The sequence below is a fragment of the Triturus cristatus genome, chromosome 6, assembly GCF_964204655.1.
Source record: "Triturus cristatus chromosome 6, aTriCri1.1, whole genome shotgun sequence".
Taxonomy (NCBI): Eukaryota; Metazoa; Chordata; class Amphibia; order Caudata; family Salamandridae; genus Triturus; species Triturus cristatus.
This window is the reverse complement of record NC_140589.1, coordinates 1842144729-1842164850: the sequence shown is the minus strand read 5'-3', so window position 1 is coordinate 1842164850 and position 20122 is coordinate 1842144729. Positions and strand designations below refer to the sequence as shown.

At 44.4% G+C, this 20122-nt stretch overlaps 1 protein-coding gene across 1 annotated transcript; it reads left to right on the top strand.

Annotated features, from left to right (window-relative positions):
• The first annotated feature begins 13678 nt into the window (after positions 1 to 13678).
• Positions 13679 to 17539, top strand: LOC146822162 (zinc finger MYM-type protein 1-like). Its single transcript, XM_085613291.1, has 2 exons — positions 13679 to 15011; positions 17133 to 17539. The coding sequence occupies exon 1, from the start codon at positions 13809 to 13811 to the stop codon at positions 14970 to 14972; it is 1164 nt and encodes a 387-aa protein (XP_085469417.1). The 5' UTR covers positions 13679 to 13808; the 3' UTR covers positions 14973 to 15011; positions 17133 to 17539.
• Positions 17540 to 20122: the final 2583 nt, after the last annotated feature.

Below are 20122 nucleotides of genomic sequence, written 5' to 3'. Positions count from 1 at the left end.
TGTAAAGTGTTGCACCAAGCTTTCCATACTTTTGACGTAAATTGTGCCTCACGATCGGAAGTAACAGTGCGAGGCAAGCCATGTAATCTTAATATGTTTTGAACCAGTAAGGTTACTAACTGAGTTGCTTTCGCGTTTTCTCACAAGCAATAAAGTGAGCTATCTTTGACAGTCTGTCGACCACCACTAAAATGGTGGTTTTCCCTTGATCCGAAGGTAAGTCCGTAATAAAGTCCATGAATATTTCTTCCCAGAGCCGCGTTGGAGTAGGAAGGGGCTGCAATAATCCTTTTTTTGTGCTATGATCTCCTTTAGCTTACGCACAAATGTCACATTGAGTTACATATTGGATAACATCTTGTCTCCAGGTAGGCCACCAGAAATGTCTTTGGACAAGCTCTAGGGTTTTTGCTATTCCTGGATGTCCAGCTAATGGTTTTGTGTGACACCATTGTAAGACTTGTTTTTGTAATGATTTTGATGGAATGTATAGGAGTGTTTTTTTAAATGGTAATCCTTGAATAATAGTTTTCTCTTTGTCTTTTTGTTGCCAAATTAAGATCTGTTTTAACGGCATACTTTTTCTTATGTCTTGAAAAAATTGTTCTGACATGGTAACTCCGATAATTTGTTCTTTTGAAATTATGGATGGAGGTGTAATTGCCTTTTTTGTTTTTTCTTCTGCTGTTTCACATCGAGATAAAGCATCTGCTTTGTTATTTATTTTGCCAGGTCTGAACGTTACAACAAAATTAAATTCTGCAAATAATAAAGTCCAACGTAATTGTCGAGGTGTAAAAGCTCGAGCACATCGTAAAAATTGGAGGTTACGATGGTCCGTATAGTCAGTCACCGTACGTTTTGCACCTAGAAGGTAATGGCGCCATTCTTTAAATCCGAGACGAATAGCCAACAGTTCTTTTGCTGCCACTGTATAGTTCATCTCAGCAGGTATTAACATTTTGAATGGGAATGCAATGGGATTTAATTGGTTAGTTCGTTCATCCTTTTGAGATAGAATTGCTCCAATTGCGATGTCTGAAGCATCCACTTCAATTATGAAAGGCTGATCGATGTCTGGATGATTTAAAACAGGGGCTGTTATAAATGCAGTTTTAAGGGCTTGAAAGGCAGATTTAGTTTCTGGCGTCCTTTGGAACAGAACATGTTTTCTTATCAATTTTGCTTAAGGACTTGCTTTGCTGCAAAACTACTTGGTGAAGCGACGATAAAAATTAGCAAATCCTAGAAATCGCAGGATATGTTTCACTGAGGTTGGTTCTGGCCAGTCTAATATTGCCTGAACTTTTCTGGGTGCCATTGTGATTCCTTGACGTGACAATATGAAACCTAAGAATTCCACTTTGTAGGCGTGGAATTCGCACTTAGATAGTTTACAGAACAGAGCAAAACCAAAGGGGATGATGGACGGAGTGTTGAACATTGCAAGCACTCACCCCCAATCAACTCATCTGGGTTTAATCCATCATCATTCTTTAGCTCACTCCACCACCCCAGTTCAGACATGGCAATACGCAAATCGATATGACCCAGCCCGAACTGCCAAGCCATGTCTTCCCTGGACCGGAAACAAGCATATTGAGACCGGTTTCTGACTAATGAGCCATCATCAGCCAGGCTATCTTGAATCCAGTGGCAAAGTGAGCAAGGGACCCACGTCTGGGCATACTCTGCCAACTTAGGGCGAACATAGCAAAACCAAAGGGGATGATGGATGGAGTGTTGAACATTGCAAGCACTCACCTCCAGTCACTGTTCTGAGTTTAATCCATCATCATTCTTTAGCTCACTCTGCCACCCCAGTTCAGACATGGCCATATGCAAATCAGTCTGACCCTGTGCCTCATGGGAACACTCCAGCCCGAACTGTCAAGCCTTGTCTTCCCTGGACCGGAAACAGCATCCTGGGACTGGTTTCTGGCTAATCAGCCGTCATCAGCCAGGCTAGCTTGAATCCAGTGGCAAAGTGAGCAAGGGACCCACGTCTGGGCATACTCTGCCAACTTAGGGCGAACAAAGCAAAACCAAAGGGGATGATGGACAGAGTGTTGAACATTGCAAGCACTCACCCCCAGTCAACTGATCTGGGTTTAATCCATCATCATTCTTTAGCTCACTGCGCCACCCCAGTTCAGACATGGCCGTATGCAAATCAGTCTGACCCTGTGCCTCATGGGAACAGTCCAGTCCGACCTGCCAAGCCATGTCTTCGCTGGACTGGAAATAAGCATCCTGGGACCGGTTTCTGGCTAATCAGCCGTCATCAGCCAGGCTAGTTTGAATCCAGTGGCAAAGTAAGCAAGGGACCCACCTCTGGGCATATCCTGCCAACTTAGGGCAAACAAAGCAAAACCAAAGTGGATGATGGACGGAGTGTTGAACATTGCAAGCACTCACCCCCAGTCAACTGATCTGGGTTTAATCCATCATCATTCTTTAGCTCACTTCGCCACCCCAGTTCAGACATGGCCGTATGCAAATGAGCCAGAAACCGGTCCCAGGATGCTTGTTTCCAGTAAAGGGAAGACATGGCTTGGCAGTTGGGCTGGACTGTTCCCATGAGGCACAGGGTCAGACTGATTTGCATATGGCCATGTCTGAACTGGGGTGGCGCAGTGAGCTAAAGAATGATGATGGATTAAACCCAGATCAGTTGACTGGGGGTGAGTGCTGGCAATGTCCCCTTTGGTTTAGTTTACAGAACAGGTCATGTTGGTGCAGGGTGTTTAGTACCACTTTTACATGTTTCTCATGTTCCGAGACAGACTGTGAATAGATCAACAAACCATCAATGTAAGCGATGATGAACCTGTCAAGAAATCTTGTAAAACATGATTTATAAAAAATGTAAATGCTGCAGGGGCGTTGCATAAGCCAAAGGGCATTACGCAGTATTCGAACAAGCCAGAGTGAGTTCGAAAAGTGGTCTTCCACTCGTCTCCGGCTTGGACACGTACAAGATAGTATGCCTCTCTCAGATCCAACTTGGTGTAAATAGTTGCTCATCTTACCTGGTGCAAGAAAACGGGGATAAGTGGCAAAGGATATAGTTTTTTAATCGTGATGTTATTTAAAGCGTGATAGTCTATGCACGCACGTGATTCCCCATTACTTTTGGGCACAAAAAACAGAGGGGATGCGGCCGTAGATTTGGAAGGGCGAATTAAACCATTCTTCAAAAATGTGTCTAGGTAGTCTCTAAGATGTTGGTTCTCTTGTTCAGTAAGTACAAAGATCTTGCTACAGGGAATCTTGGCATCAGGTACAAGGTCTATTTCACAGTCGTATGTTATTTGAGGGGGAAGGATCTCAGCACTTTTCTCACTGAATACATCTTGGAACTCTTCATACACTGCAGGTAATTCTATGTCCAGCTCCGCAGCTGTAGCAATCTAATGAGCAGTAGATTTGGTACGATCATGAACTAAGAGTTTGGACATATTTTCTTGTCGGTGTAAACATTCCTGTTGACGCCATTTTGACTGAGAACTAACAGTTCTCTTAAACCAGTCTATTGTGGGATTATGGTCAGTCAACCAAGGCATCCAGAGGATGACAACAAATTTGGGAGCATCAATGATATCAAAGGATATTTCCTCCACGTGCGTTTGATCCTGAGTAAAACATGTCATGGTTACTTTAATAGTAGAATAAGTAATCAGTCCAGATGTTAATTGTTTGACATCTACCGCATGAACCACTACTGGTTTTGTTTTTAATATGGTAGGCATTTCTAATTTTGTTGCGAAAGCAGCATCGATAAAGTTGCCAATGGCTCCAGAATCCACCATGACCACCACAGTTTTAGGCTCTTGCTGAGAAATGGTGAATTGTACGTTTAATACTAAATGGGGAACAGAGATTTGCGAATTGTTGGCAACAGATTGATCAGGAGGCAAAGATTTGGTACTCGCGAAAGTCTCCTGGCTGTTCCCCAAGTATTCTAGTTTCCCACTTTGGTCACAGTTGTATTTGGCTTTTCTAAGCAGTCTTTGACAAAATCTCCTTTTTTGCAGCAATATAGACTTAGACCTTTTTTCCGACGAGACTCTTTTTCTTCAGAGGTTAAGTGTTTTCGTATACCTCCAACCCCACCGGTTCACTAGTATTCTGTGATACAAAGTGTGTTTTTTCTTTAGGTCGAATGGAAGGTCTGAACTCCAACCGTTTTTTGTCTCCTTGACGATCCAAAACTCTGTGGTCTAACCGAAGACTTAAGGCTATTAGGTCTTCACATGTTCTAGGTTGAGGGCCTATTGGAGCTATCAAATCTTTTAATTCGTCTCTTAGGCCTTGATAATATAAGGCCGCCCTTTTGTCCTCTGGCCAATTTGTTTCTGCTATTAAGCGATTGAATTGGATTAGATAATGGACCAGGTCTTTATTTCCTTGTTTGAGTTCTAATAACTCTCGATCAGCTGATCCTGTTATTGTTCTTCGGTCAAAGACCTTTTCAAATTCTGTTTTGAAGCGAGACCAACTATAAAGCAATGGGTCATCTGATTGCATAAGAGGGACTGCCCTCATGGCAGCGTCTCCACTCAAATAAGAGATCAAGAAGGCGATTTGCGATTGAGCATCGGGAAAGGATGTGGGCTTAACCATAAAGTGTAACTGCACTTGAGTTAAAAAGTTTTGAAATTTGTGGAGTTCACCAGCAAACCTTTCCGGAGGTGCCAAAGGAACAGTCATTGGAACCGTTACCGATACTGTAGATGGATTTGAGCTACTAGCAGCAGCTACCTCAGGAGGACGTGACGGCGCTAGTTGTGTCTGTAAATGAGTGACCCTATTAACTAACGCTGCAGTTTCTTGCCTAGCAGCTGACAGTTCTTTCTGCATGGTTCTCAACATAGAAAACAAAGCTCCCAAGGTGGCCATCCTGAAGATACTGCTCAGGAGGAACCAATTTCGTGGGCTGGTTATTGTCGCGATTCTCAGGCGGCACAGAACAGAGCGCTGGTCACAACGAACTACAAGGCCCAGAATGCCAAGGGGCCGCGACACGCACGTCTCAACAAGAGCCGCCAGGTCATGTGCAGGCTATAAAGCCCCGCCTCTTCCTACATACGGGGCTTGACAAACTTCCCGATTTTCCGCACTTTGGTAAGTGCCCAGCGGACGGTATTCCCCGCAGGATTTTGAGCATGCTTACATCTCTGCAAGCAAAGCCGTTATTCCTGCAACACCCGGAGCCGTGAGTTTCACGAACCTTGGTTTCTTCACCTGCGCTACGGAGTTCACGGCGCAGGAGCCCTTTCTCAGGTATTTAGGTACGCGCGGAGTGCGGAAGCATTCCCCGCTTCTCCAGCGCCTTTGGCCTCATTTCTCTTCCCCAGTCTTCCCGACTCAGGAGGGACCACGAGTCGCAGGACTGTCTTGGGATCCTTGAGTTCACTGTGCAGTAACAGCGAGTTTGGCAACCGGAAAGAACTAGCGCCGGCTTTATTTTTGACTCCATTTCCTTTGATGCCGTAATTAGGAAGGCGCTGTGATTTCAATACGTCTCTCCTTCTCTTTTGAACACTGCAGCAGGGTGTTACATTTCCTGCTCCCCCCCGGTCACCTGGTTAGACATTAATACCCTCTGAGTCTTCATTCTAGGAATCCCATGCGGTTATAACAGTAAGGAAAGGAATTGTTTGGGGGTTATGAATGTGAATGGAGGATTGCTATATCACTGTAGCCATTGTCCACTTTACATGAATGTCCTTGTTGTTTCTTCCCCCTGCAGCTCTCCCAAGAGGGATCCTAACTAGATGCTGGAATGCTCTTACTGGTAGTCGCAATCCAGAAGCATTGGCAAACCGCAGTGGCTGTTATTTTTTCCACTTCCCTTTTTCCCCGGGGTGCTTCCTCACGTAGCGGTAATATAGTTCCTCTGGGTGGGGTTGTTCCAAGGGGAGGAAGAGGGGCTTTCTTCATGGCATCGTCCCTGCTGGCTGTCCTTTCAGGTTTGTGGCCTTTCCCATGTTGTGCTACTAACGCCCTGACAGTTATTCTGTCAGAACTGGTACGATTCCGTTGAGTTTCTCAGGAGCAGTACCCTCAAGAAGCCCACCTTCCAGCAGCCTTGACTCAAGCTTAAATGCACTGAGTATCAAAGTGGCTAGACGGGGGGAAGGGAATTAGGGTGGGTACTGCGGGGAGGAAGACCTGGAACGAGACGTTGCCCTTGATTAACTTTCCTTTCGTGCTTCGTAAACTCTTTGACTATATTTAACATGGGTTAAGCAATGACAACATACCTGTAAAAGTAAAGCAGGTTAGAACAGTCGTTGTGTACGTCTTCTCAGGCTTCACTGGAAATTTCTGTTCCTACAATTCTCAAGGATACAATGTTATGGCTAAACAACCATGTTTCAAAACAAAGCACACATTCATATAAAGAGCCACTTGGATTTTAGACACAATGTTTCTGTAATGATGTGCTTTAACCACTGTTAAATATCACAGTGGTACTTCCAACAACCTTTTTGCAATACACAACACATTACATATGCTAATGAGGCAGATTAATATTCAAACGCCCAAGGGAGCGCTTCAGCGCTATGTATCAGAGTTCAAAATATGCAAATGTCCAGGAAGCGCTTCAGCGCGATGTGACACAATGCCAAAGTCATGAGGTATGCAAATGACCCCAAGAGCGCTTCAGCGCAATGTGCCAAGTTGCCAAAATCACCAAACATGTAAATGACCAAAGAGTGCTCCAGCGCGATGCACAAAAATGCCTAAATCACCAAACATGTAAAACAGTGCCAAAATTACAAAACATGTAAATGACTAAAGAGCGCTTTAGTGCGATATAAAACAATGCCAAAATTAACAAACATGTAAATGCCAAAGAGTGCTTAAACGAAATATGCAACTTTCTTTCAAAATGCAAAATAACAAAAACAGCACGTAGTTCCTTTCACGATGCTATTGGTTAAGAAAGAAACGATCCTACCTGATTGTAGCTGAGAGAGGATCTACAACCTGGGAAAAGAAAACAGAATTCTTCTTGCTGCAACCGGAATCTTCTTTCATCAACCAGAGAAAAGGAACAGCTGCTGCTCAGGGTTCTCAATAACCAGCAAAGAGAACAGGGTGTGGCTCCTATTTAAAGGGGTCAGGAAGAAGCTTCCAGAAGAGGGTGTGGTCCCTTTTAACTTCCAGAATCCAGCTCACAGGTAAACTACTGGAGCTGAGAAGGGACAATAGGCCTTGATAACATCATAGTCTGCAACAAGCATTGGCACAGACAAGTGGCAAAGTCACAACAAGCAATGGCAAAAACAATAGTAAACAGACAACATCATAGTCTGCAAAAAGCATTGGCACAGACAAGTGGCAAAGTCACAAGCATTGGCAAAAACAATAGAAAACAGTTAACCGGTGCCAGACAAGGTGCACCAGGAAACTGACGTAACAAAATCATGAAACAGCATACCACATGCTAGTTGCTATTACACACCGATCTGAATCCCGATACGTAATCTTACACTGCTGCCTTTCGCCCGGGAGAAACACAGAACGAACAATCGGAGTCCTGGAGTGCAGTAGAGGTAGTATGCTTTGCGAGGAAAACAGAAACATCCTTATTCTTGGTGTTTGAAATACCATATTTGATTTTTTTACTATGATGGAACTAAACTTTACAACGGCGCATCTCTGTTGCCCGCTCTGAGCTGCAGCTACCCTCTGGTTATTTCTTGAGACCGCAGTGTGCAGCAGGGCCGGCCCGGCTTTGCTGCTATATTGTAACTCATCGTGGACTGGAAGATAGGGGACTGCATATAGCTTCAAGGATCAATAACCCGTGGTGGCTGCTCTCCATCATGTGTTATCAACAGTAGAATTCATTCCTTGTTTGTCTTTCTCTCATCTAGTCAGCCGCGGTGCGTCCATTGGGGCGTAGGGGCGTAGCCCCACCAGCCCTGGACCCGCGTTAAAGAATTAAAATAAATCAAGTTTTAAACTCGAAATAATTAATTACTTACAATTTACAGCGCCGGACAGCACCCGACTTTATCGGGAGTGTGCAGGGGGGGGGGGGGGGGCGGGCCGGGCTGGCTGGTGTCTGTGTTTAAAAAAACGTTTTTATCCCCGCATGTATGCTTCGGGCAGCAACTTGCCCGAGCATGCGCACCCAGGCCGGCCCCATTAGCTAGTAGGGGGGGGGGGGTGCAGGACCTGCTGGCGGCAGCGCTGGCAGCAAAAGGGCGACAGGGCGAGGAGTCACTGTGCCCTCCAAGCCAATCCTGGTGCTGCATGCAGCGCCACTGCGCCAGGATTGGCCGGTCACCGCAGGGGCGGGCAATCCATATTGGATGCCGAGAGCGTGACGTAAGTAACGGTCGGGTTCACTAACTTCACTCTGTCTCCACTCTCGACTGACTCGTGCGCGTCGCTGCCTGAGCCCAGCCTCGTGGTCGTGAGGGACGGTGTGTGTGCTGTGCTGTGGCTACTGCTTGCGCAGGACCTTCATTAGTTCGTTCCCATAGGTAAGATACATGGGAGAGAGTGAAAATGAGCCGTGAGGGGTGCTGTCCGGATGATAGAAGTATGAGGCGGTGAAGGCAGGTTGGTTATAGGCCTGTGAAGGGACGGTGGCATGGGTGAGAGCGACTTTTCACTGCAGCCTTGCTGCGAATATATTTGTGAATGTGGTCCATTTTTTGAGATTTCTAGGACGTGGTCTGCCTGCATGAAGATTTTTTCCAATTGTAAAATCTGCCATTTTGTTTATTGATCTGGGCTGCTCACGGACCCCTTCACAAGAACTAGTGTTAGGCCCACTTTGGTAGAAAGGTAAATCAAGTTCCTCAAATGAAAACAGCAATGCAATCTGCAAAAATTCCCATCTGAATGTTGCTGTAAGATTCCGTTTCAGCCGTGCTGGAATGTGCTGGGCTCGGAAGAAATAACAACATTGGAAGAGGCGCCGCCGAGGGTCGTTCACACAGGTCCAGAGAAGCCTTCAGTTTCCCGCCCAGGATCGCCGAAGCCACAGACAATGGCTTCTTTAAGAGGTGTGAGAGGGCCTGAGAATACCCCTGGACGCGTTTCTAAGAACTGGGTGGGCAAGCACAAGTGGAAAGTCAAATTCTACAGAGACCGAAGGAATGTGCTTCTGAGATGTTTCCACTCGGCGGGCCACGGAGTGTGAACGTGTGGTCTGAGCCGACAAGAGAGCGGAATGCGCGCGAGCGGGGTCACTGCTGGAGGGAGTTAGCACTCTCTCGAGTAGGGGCGGGCGAGCCAACACATTACCAAGCGGAGCACCGGCCCAGGGTGGCGGGGTAGCACGGGTGCCATGGGTCCGGCTGCAAACAAAGAAATTGGCCCCTAATCCCATGAATGTGTGGTAAAAACACACACACTAATTAGGATAAAGTAGGCGCCTCACACTGAGCCTCGCTGCATTGCACCTGCTGCATTATCGATAGCTACCATGATAGAAGTATGAGGCGGTGAAGGCAGGTTGGTTATAGCCCTGTGAAGGGACGGTGGCATGGGTGAGAGCCTGAGGTCTGCCAAGGGGGTGACCTAAGTGACAGCGGTCATCAGAAAATATATGCGGGGGCTGTTAAAATAGTGCTTGCTAAATATATTGAAGATGTATATATGTGTAGATTTAAATTGTAATGCCGTGATACAACACCGACAAAGACTACAGCCTTGCGCCACACTCCCATGTAGCTTGCTACCCATGTAGGCAGGCGCTTCAACGCCCCCGCAGGAACAGTAAGCACTGTATGAATGTTACAATACGATACATGTCTTTACTGCCCCTTAAAAATAAACAACATGTTTTTCATGCATATGGAAAGTGTCATTGGGGGATTACGCTTTGTAATTAAGATCCACACTTTACCTTAGACTGGGTCAACCTATCATGTACAGGACAGCTATCCGCAGAGAAGACCCGAACTGAATAATTGTTAAGTGCATTTAGTTAAAGGTGTTCCGATGTATTGAAATATGTCGTGTATTTTTCGAGATTTAAAATATTGCTGCTTTTAAAGATTTAAGACTGTGACGTTTTGGGGGAATATTTTTTTTTAATTGTGTTTTCCACAATTTTTTAACATACGTCCATTTTTATGAGGAAATATAGAACAGTTTGTATGGTAGAGGTGTTTAGAATGCGCTAATTCACTCAAAGGTTCCTTGGCCCCAACCGACTGAAGTGAGTGAACAGTGAACCTGTACGGAAGGCTCCGAGGGCAGCATCGTCGATCTTTATAATAGAATAAGTGAAGTGACGAAAATAATTCGGAGGTTCTCCGGGTGAAAGTTTCTGGGTTAGGGGCCTGAACTAAGAAAGCCCCGCCTCCCATACTGGATTTTAATTATCTTCAAGTCGTCATTAACATTTTATTCGTGGAGGCTGGCCACAGGTCAGTGTTGATGGTATCATTTACACATTTACCACTCAATTTTGCGCTCTGTGTGGCAGTGCCAGCCCAGCAAGCGGCGAAAGAACCCGCGTATTGTGCAAGCAGAAAGTCCAGGGCTTCTCTGCCGAGGTTGCCTAGCTGCCAAGTAGCTAAGAATTTAAATGTAACCCACAGAAAGTCACATCAGGAAGTACACCAAACGCAAGAAATGTTCGACAAAGGGTGCCGGATGTTGATTAGGGTGCGGCCAGAAATAAACAAGGAAAGCCATTTTTGATCTCTGAGAGGCAAAAAATAAAGATGTGACTTCAAGGAAGTCCGTACAATTTTCTTCCCAAAACAAAGCTGACCCTATATTTTGCATTGTGAATATGGGCGATTTCAACAACCGCGCAGGTGTTCAGATGAAACATCACACATAGGTGTTACTGTCCCGATGGGGGTGAGTTGACAGCCATGCGGGGTTATTCTGTAAGCCTTCTGAAAACGTGGTGGAGCACAACCACCAGTCTGAAAATTCCTTTAAAAGCAGAGTCCCATGTTATAAGTGTCAAAGGGATGGTCAGGGACCAGGGCTGGACTGGGAACCAAAACTGGTCAAGAGCTCAGCCGGCCGCGTGGCGGGTATGAGGGTGGTAGGGGTGCTAGCAGAAGGCTTTGTGCCTCTTTTGTTGCTGGGGGCCGATATTGCAGCTACGCTACTGTAACAAAACCGGCCTCCCAAGGGTCTAAAAACCGGCCCCCACCCTGGCGGCCCACCGGGGAAATGCCCGGTGCAAACTATGGCTAGTAAGGCCCTGTCAGGAACATAATCATTTGCGCATCAACCCCCTGGGCCAGACCTGCCATTTATCCCACAGAGCATTTCCTGGATACCGGGCCGTAATTTGCAGTAAGCTTGGGCTGTGAACTCTGCTCCGGAGTTTTCCGCACTCTGCGGAGCAAGCAGATTTTTTTCCTCGCTCACGCATGTTAAGTTGGCGAGTGCGAGCGAGGAAAATACAGCGCTAGACCACCTCCCAGTGAGATTTCTTAACGCGACGGTCGCTGATGGTCGAAACTGTTTGCGTTGAGAAACCATCTGTTCACGTTGAAGAAGTTGCCAGAAGCCGGGATGAGAGGCCTAACGGGGGGTGAAAGCAGGGTGGGCTCCGGCCGCGAGGGCTGGGTGAGAGTCGTGTGAGGTGGAGATCTGGTAAATCACAGACAGAGCCCATATTACACGATGAATCCTAAAGCTAATCCCACTGGAGGCCGCAGAGAGGTACGGCCCTCTCCAACTGTCCCTCCACAGTCCTGCGGCACCTGTCCCTCCACAGTCCTGCTGCACCTGTCCTTCCACAAGCCTCCCGCAAGGTTTGCTCCACAGTTCTCCTGCAACTGTCCCGCCCCAGCCCCTCTGTCACTGTCCCTCCGATGTCCTGTTGTGACTGTCCGCTTCTATGCTTCTGCGGACCGTCCCTCCTCAGTCAGCTCTCTTTCACTGCCGTTCCTCAGTGGTCATTAGGGGCCACATGCATCAAACTTAGTATGCCCCGTATAGAGACTGCGGCTTTTAGAAAGTGTCCAACAATTCGAGGACAAATTCATAGAGCAGGAGATGAAGAGCGCAAGCACGACTTTTACACGGCACAAAGTGCCTTTTACCAGCTCTTTCATTAATAATTCAGGAGCCGCTCTCAAAACTTCAAACAAGCAGATCGTAGGCAGGGAAATGTCAAGGCTCATTAATTCACCACCGTGTGCTGACGTCCAAAAACATGCGGATAGCTAAATAAAAGTTTTAACTTTTGAATGTACACTGGTGAATATTTAATCTGATTCAAATGAAATCTGTGAATTTCCCAGTGCGTTGCGAGCCTGCCTTTATTGTTTTGTGAATTGTAATGGGTATTGTTAATATTAATGCTTATTGGAGCGTTATGTTTTTTCCCCACAGTCTTTGTTTCATTACCCTACTGTTTCAAAAATAAATTGTTATCTTTTCATTTTCAGCACCTGACAACCTGAAACATTACCGCATTTTGGGGCAATTTTCCAGCAAACATCAAGAGGACCCCAACCTCCTTTGCTGCTCTCTCACCCGACCCCGGCTACAACCCAGCAAACACCAGTGTTAAAGGTAAGGCAACTGATGCTATATATTTTTTTACATCGTAGTTAGAGCATGTATGTCATGTGGTCACTCTCAAGGCCCTCAAGCAGTGTCTTTCAGTGCCTCCAGCAACACTATGGCACAGAGAGGCAGGAGGCAGTACGGCTCTATTTTTAGCAGTCATTTGAGATGTATTAGGATAATGCACAATATATATGTATAATGTATTTATACTGAAATTTGATATTATTGCACTGCACCTTATACGTTGTACTTTGATTATTGACAGGTTTCTTTAATATATATATATATATATATATATATTGGTAAGGCCAGCAACACCCGACACCCCATCATGAATACAGTACAAGAGCTGATTACAAAGTCATTCCAGTCACGGCCACTTGAACAAAAACTGAAGTTAAAAGAATTGGGACCTCATCAGCCTGAAATAAACCTACAGCAAACTACCCAGGACAGAGGAAAAATGTCAAAACGTACATTCTCAAATGCCTGGTACACAAAAGCTGATTGGCTTACAGGCTGCCCTATACGCAATTCTCTGTTCTGCTTCCCCTGCTTGCTGTTTGGCGGTGACTTTTCTTGGACACGGCAAGGAATGGTCGTCCTGAAGCACATCGCTGAAAAAATAAAGAAGCATGCGCTCACAAGAAATCATCTGGAAAACCTGACAAGACTGGGAATGTTGGGGGAAGACGCACCAATTGAGCAGCAGATAAATGATGCGTATCGCAAATCCATTCAAAAACACAATGAAGCTGTGGATAAGAACAGACAAAATCTATCCAAGATCATTGATTGCATTCGTTTCTGTGGTGCTTTCGAACTGGCATTGCGAGGCCATGATGAATCGGAAACTTCCTCAAAACCTGGGATCTTCCGAGGCCTAGTGGATTTAATGTCAACCATAGACCAGGATTTGGAAAGACATTTAGCACATGCTACAGTCTTTAAGGGCACCTCTAATACAATACAAAATGAACTCCTTGACTGTATGCTCGAAATTATAAGAAGCCATATTGTGCAAGAGTTGCGAAACACAGACTTTTTTGTCTATTTAGGCTGATGACACCACTGATGTGTCCACTCAAACACAGTCCGTGTTAGTGTTTCGGTACCTTGACAGTGACAGAAACATTGTGGAAAGATTTTATGGCTTCACGCATTTAAGTGACTCTAGTGCAGCAACCATCACTGAAGCAATACTGTGTCAACTGGACTTAATTTTCCCGGACCTGCCTCAAAAACAAAAGCTTATCGCACAAAGCTATGACGGTGCATCCGTAATGAGTGGGAGCCTTAGTGGAGTTCAGAAGAGAATTCGAGATGTGTACCCTAATGCTCATTTTGTGCACTGTTACGCCCACCAACTCAATCTTATTATGCAACAGGCGGTATCAAAGATCAGAGAGACACGAGTCTTCTTTCAGGATATCGGAGGCATAGCAGCATTCTTCACACGTTCCCCCAAAAGAACAGAAGCCCTTCATGAGATTGTGGACAAAAGCGTACCAAGGGGATCCTCAACTCGTTGGAACTTTCACATTCGTACAGTCAACTTAATCTTTGAACAGAGGGAGGGCCTTGAGAAATGTTTTGTCGCCATAGCATCCAGAGCAGACTTTGATCACACAAGTCAGAATGAAGCCCATGGCTTTATTAGAACACTACAAGACAAAGAGTTTCAGTTCTTACTGTTTTTATTTCATGACATAATGATTCCTGTTGATGTGTTATACGATCAGTTGCAAAGAAAAGACCTAGATACTGTCTCTGTGAAAGCCAATACATCTGCATTTGTACAACAGATTATGAAAGTGAGAGATGGGGTTGAAGATTTAGAGAGCAAACTGCCGCAGCATTCTGTTTTTGCAAACCGCAGACAAAACATCACCTCTCTGGTTCGAATTGGAAAGGAGATATGTGACATTGTAATTGTGCAGGCGAAAGAACGCTTTTCGTTCACAAAACATTTGGTGAGTGCGACTTTATTGCAAGGTAAAGAGTTTGCACAATATGATGAATCCTTCCCTGAGCGTGCTCTGAATCAGGCTGTGGAAGCGTATCCTATGCTCAAAAAAGAGCAGCTGAGAACTGAGTTAACTGTACTCTACGGAATGCCTGTGTACCGGAAGGCCACAAGCGCCTTGACTTTGCTGAGTTTAATTCATAAACTGCATATGGAAAACTCACTTACAGAGACAGTGACTTTACTAAAAATTGTGATTACGACTCCAATGACAACAGTAGAAGCTGAACGATGTTTTTCAGCCTTAAAGCGCATAAAGACATTCCTCAGGAACACCATGCTAGAGGAAAGACTAAATGCTTTGGCGATGCTATCTGTAGAGAGCAAGCTAGTCCAAAAGATACCGGACTTCAACATGAAAGTAATTGACAAGTTTGCTACACTGAAAGAGAGACGTGCGGATTTCATCTACAAAAAGTGAATGCTGCTACTTGTTTGAATACAAAAAATTCTGATTGAGGTAAGAAATGCATTGTTATCTCTGTTTTTAAAAGTTTTGTAGTGTTTGTTCTATTTGGAGACTACACAGATTTGCTCACCTTTGTTCACTGGCCGGACCTGTCTCCCGCAGGGTGAACGATTCGTTGCTTGTGTTGCCTATCAAACCTTTCCCCTTGGCAAATTGCGAAAACCTTTATACCAGTGGTTCCCAAACTGTTTACTCCTGAGGACCCCAATTGAGTCACCACTGGAAGCCGGGGACCCCCAAGCAATTTGTATGACTTAAATTTCAAACATTAAAACAGTAATTCGAAAACAATAAACACACGTGTGCACACAAAACGGATACTCGAATTACTAAGGATTTTAGTATTTTATATTGAAAGAATTAGCAAAAAACAGGAGGGTTAGCGCTGCATCTCCATGACTAACTTTTAAATGGTTGGTTTTATTTCGCAGTATGAGACTCCTGCCAGGGCCAGACTGGAAACCCAAAGCAGCCCAGGCAAATGTTTTCAGACCAGTCCCCATACAGTGCACACCTAGTGCAGTGAGTGCGCCTGACCACTACAAAGGGGGCTTTGGGAGGCTCTCCCCCCAAGACAATTTAGGAAACAATGGTGCAGTCTACAACAAATGTATCATTATATATTGAATTGTATCAGCTTTTAAAGAGTAGTAAATGATGACCTTACTATGCACCAGGATATGACAATCTTTGTTGGGGTTCTTCAATGATTCCCATATTATCCTCCTCCAACAGTGCCTCTCATCTCTCCATAGCCCCTCTGTCACATGTATTTAATTTGTTTTATAACATCTCTCATACCATTGAAGGATGTCAGAGCACCTTAAATCACACACATATAGGGGCTGATTTACAAGCCCCTTGCGCCACAGGTGCGTCACAAAAAGTGATGCACCAGTGACGCATTTTAGTGCCCCATATTTCCAAGGCAGGAAAAGCAACCCTGCGTGACTTTTACTGGTCTTGTAAATATGGCCCAATTGCACACAGCACTTTACGTGAAAGGGACGTTCCATGAGTGTTGCTGTGGGTGTTCCCACGCATAACCCATGGAACCAGACACATTTCCAGATTTACGAGGAATCGTAAATCTGGAAATGTGTCTGAATGCTACGCCACCCCAGGGGAGGCGTAGGGAGGGGCAACTTGGAGAAATTTATTAATTTCTCCTCTTTCTATGCATGTTGCATTCTGCAGCACGCATAGAAACAGGATATTACCTCTGGTGATTGTTTATGTACAGGAAGGTGTCCCTTCCTGCACATAAACAATCAGTAAAACAATGACGTTTTGCAAGTTCTATGTGTGCTAATGCAGCACACTTAGAAGTTGAAAAACGCCATTTCTGATTGTTTACATGCAGGAAGGGTTACTTCCTGCACATAAACAATCTCCCCACGACACAGGCATCCTTGCACCATGGTGCAAATGTGCCTGTGCAGGCGTATGGCAGCAGTTTGTGCGCCAGCACAGGGGGAAGCACAGAGATGCAACATATTGTTGTAAATATGTCGCATCCCTGTGCTTCGAAAGTGACTCAGTGCGGCGCAGCCAAATGGCTTGCGACACACACAGTCAATTTTCTTGCAAATCTGCCCCATGGAGACAATGATTCATACGTGTAAATCAGTGTATAGAAAATGTTACATAAGGCAAATGCGACTACAGGGTGTAGGATTCACATGTTATTCATACTGGTAGGCATTTTTAAAGAGTGCTTGGTCTGGAGAAGCACAAACTCAGGATTCAGAACATAACAGTGGTTAGCATTGACTTTAACAATAAAAATGTATTTCCACCCAAATAAACCTTTTTAGCAGGATTAGGATAATGAAAGACTTGAAACAAACATATGTTTCTAACTTGTATCATGCAGCTTGCAAGCAGCTCTTTGATGACAGTTTATAGGTCACTGTGCTAGATTACTATTGTCACTTATGAACTGCACAGTAACAAAAGAATCTGTGACTAAAGCAGTAACCCACTAACCTAGGCACATAAAAAATGTTTTTCAAAATGCATGGTACACGTTCTTTGCAGTAGGCATATTAACCCTCTGTGCTACATTAGATAAGTCAAAGCTGCCACTTGACAACTCTCATCTCTCTCCAGCAGGTACATTAATCACCGACGTAATCTTGACACTTTTATTGTTGCTGGAAAACTGCTGATTCTACAAGGAACTTTTTTGTGCTTTTAAAATTACTGCCTGAGGACCCCCCTGGGAATGTGACCACAGTTTGGGAAACACTGCTTTATACCATTTATATTTGGGGTACTTGCGTGGACCTATGTGAAGTGTGTGTACAAAGTTCAGCTCAACCAGAATCACGGTAACAGCGCATTGCGCTGCCTCTTTTATATTCAGTATATTGTAAGACTGTTTTTCTTCCCCCGCCTTTCCTTGTTTTGTTTCCCTGTTTTCCCCTTGCTTGCCATTCGTTACTCTAGAGTCTAATATTCAGTATGTTGTAAGACTGTTTTTCTTCCCCCGCCTTTCCTTGTTTTGTTTCCCTGTTTTCCCCTTGCGTGCCATTCGTTACTCTAGAGTCTATTCTAATAGAGTCGGAAGGCCGTAGGGGAAGACTGTGGACTTTTCTTCAAGTTCCTGACGCTCCTGCGGAACGAGCCTGGCAACCATTACACTGCTGTGCAACTTCTTCTACTCTTAGAGCTGAGATTTCCATGAGTCTTATAGTCTGAATTCAGCACCTGAGCATAATAGGACAGAATGTATGAAGCTCTGTGGTAATACTGAATAAGCAGCTACCTATGTTATGCCATCTATTAATGTAATAACTGCACTTTCACAATTGCTTTATTAACCTTCCTGCTTTCTCTAATTTGCTTGAAAATGCACGATTTTTCTTCTTTTTTTCCAAAATTTTCTTGGGGGGGGTAACCCCCCCAAACCCCCCTTTTGGGGTTCGGGATCGCTCGCTGCGCTCGCTCGCTACGGTGCTGTATGCTAATTCGGTTGCGCCCCACCACTTTCAAATCTCACCCACCGCCCCTGCATCTAGTAGTTGTTACCTAGCCATCCCCTGCCTTGGCTTCTTTCTCTTTCTCCCCTCTCTGTCTCTCTCTCCTCTGTTCCTGTTCTACAATACGACCTGGCGTCCCTGTAGAGCCTGGTGTCGGATCTCTCGTAATAGGACCAGCAACTTCTTAGTTGTCTGAGCTTGTTGAAGTATCTGAAAATGTAACCCTTCGAGGTGTAAAGTGAGTGCCAGAAGGTGTGGCAAAGTGAGGTCTTAGGTAGGGATACACAGATTCTATACTGAATTATGTGTATGCACTGGTTGTTTTTAACATGATAGGCTATGTCATTGTTCCCAGTTTGGTCCCGCTGTGTTGTACTGTATAGAATAGGTTATAACGGTGGAACAGACATGCCACATGTGATGTATGCCATCAGTATGTGAGCCGGTCATACAGTTTAGACAATCCTTTGCTGCATGGAATTATTGATATGAAGAGTATGATAAGAGTAGCCACTTCTATGGGGTATTTCTCAATCAACACTAGGGGTGGCACAAGGCACACATGATTGTTCCTTCTGTTGCATATGGTGCATCTGTCTCCGTTTATATGCAGGTTGTTTAGCAAGATGACTTGGTCCTGAAGAGACCCCTTCATTTATTCAAGGTTGAAACATTGACGAAACTCCCCCCTAGGTTCCCAGATTCATTGTAATTAATAGTAACTGTGGATTTACCAACATGTCCTAATATGTACACCTGAAAATGATGTACAGAACCAGGTGCATTGCACAATGTCTTTTGATTACATTTGATACATATGTGTTTATTCACTCATTTGAGCACTGCGTCGTCTGCACTTTGTTCACTGTCCCACTGACTACAGCATATGAATTGTGAATGCGTACTAGTGACAGTAACCTTTATCATTCCCTTGTTTTCTTCTTTAGTTTCCAGTAATAAGATATTACTGTGATAGAATGATATGACATTGAATGGGGGATTCCCTGAAATGTTTTAAGGGGTGTCCCACACTCTGAAAGAGTCATGGGAACATTTTGTATATGGGATATTGACCCTGGTCCATGTGAGCATACACAGTTGTCCTTGTACAATATTACACACTCTCTAAAGTACCATTGGTCAGGTTTGAGAATGGAGGAAATTACGAGATTAGCGGGCTGGTCATGGATTTCTATGTTTACACCTGTTTATTTCAAACTACTATCTACTGCAGCCAATGAGGTAACAGGTAACCTTTTACTAGCATATTTCTCACCACTGTTCCTGTCATAAAAAGTAACATTTCCTTGTTTTTGCATGTGAAAGTTTTAATTCTAATATGGACACAGAGGCGAGAATGATCCCACTTGGATTTCATATGTTGTTCTGTTGTTGATGTTGTAGGCACTTAAATGTCCGATTTTCAATGGGTTAAAAGATAATCTCCATGATAGGGTTTGCTAGGAGCAGAAACAACAACAGTAAACATGACTTTAGGAAGATGTGCAGACTTCGGAGGAGCAAAAGAGGCTAAATACGGCGGTGCCGATCAAGGATCTTGACCAGTTACTGTTAATTGATTCATTGGATCCCATTGTTTGGGTGTTTACTTCATGACTATGGCTATTGTGGTTCATTGTGACTTTAGTGCTTGTATGGGCTGTATTCAATGAGTAAAAAAAGAGGGAACCATATTCCTTGATTGTCTGTCTGTAATATAATTAACATTTACAAACACAAAAGCTAGGAAATTTACCATTCTGTGAGATATGGCAGTGCTCCTTTCTCCAATCAATCCCTAGATTATTACTTTTACAGTTTTTATGAACTCGCTATACACACAACTCAAACTATCTTCAAAGTTGCATTTCTTTTCATTAATCGAGAATGTATTTCCATGCAAATCAGTGCTACTTCTAAATGTTGCCAAACCAAGGTATTTGTGGTTCACCTATCCTTCGTGTTGCTTTTCCCTTCCTTCACATTCTCCTCAAAAACACAACTGGTAACTTTTGCAATACTGGACAAGTACCTTTTGAACATGCATAGTAAGTTGATGTAATGTTATTACTGATTGATGTTGCTTGTACTCACTAAAGTCCTATTTGATGTTTTCCA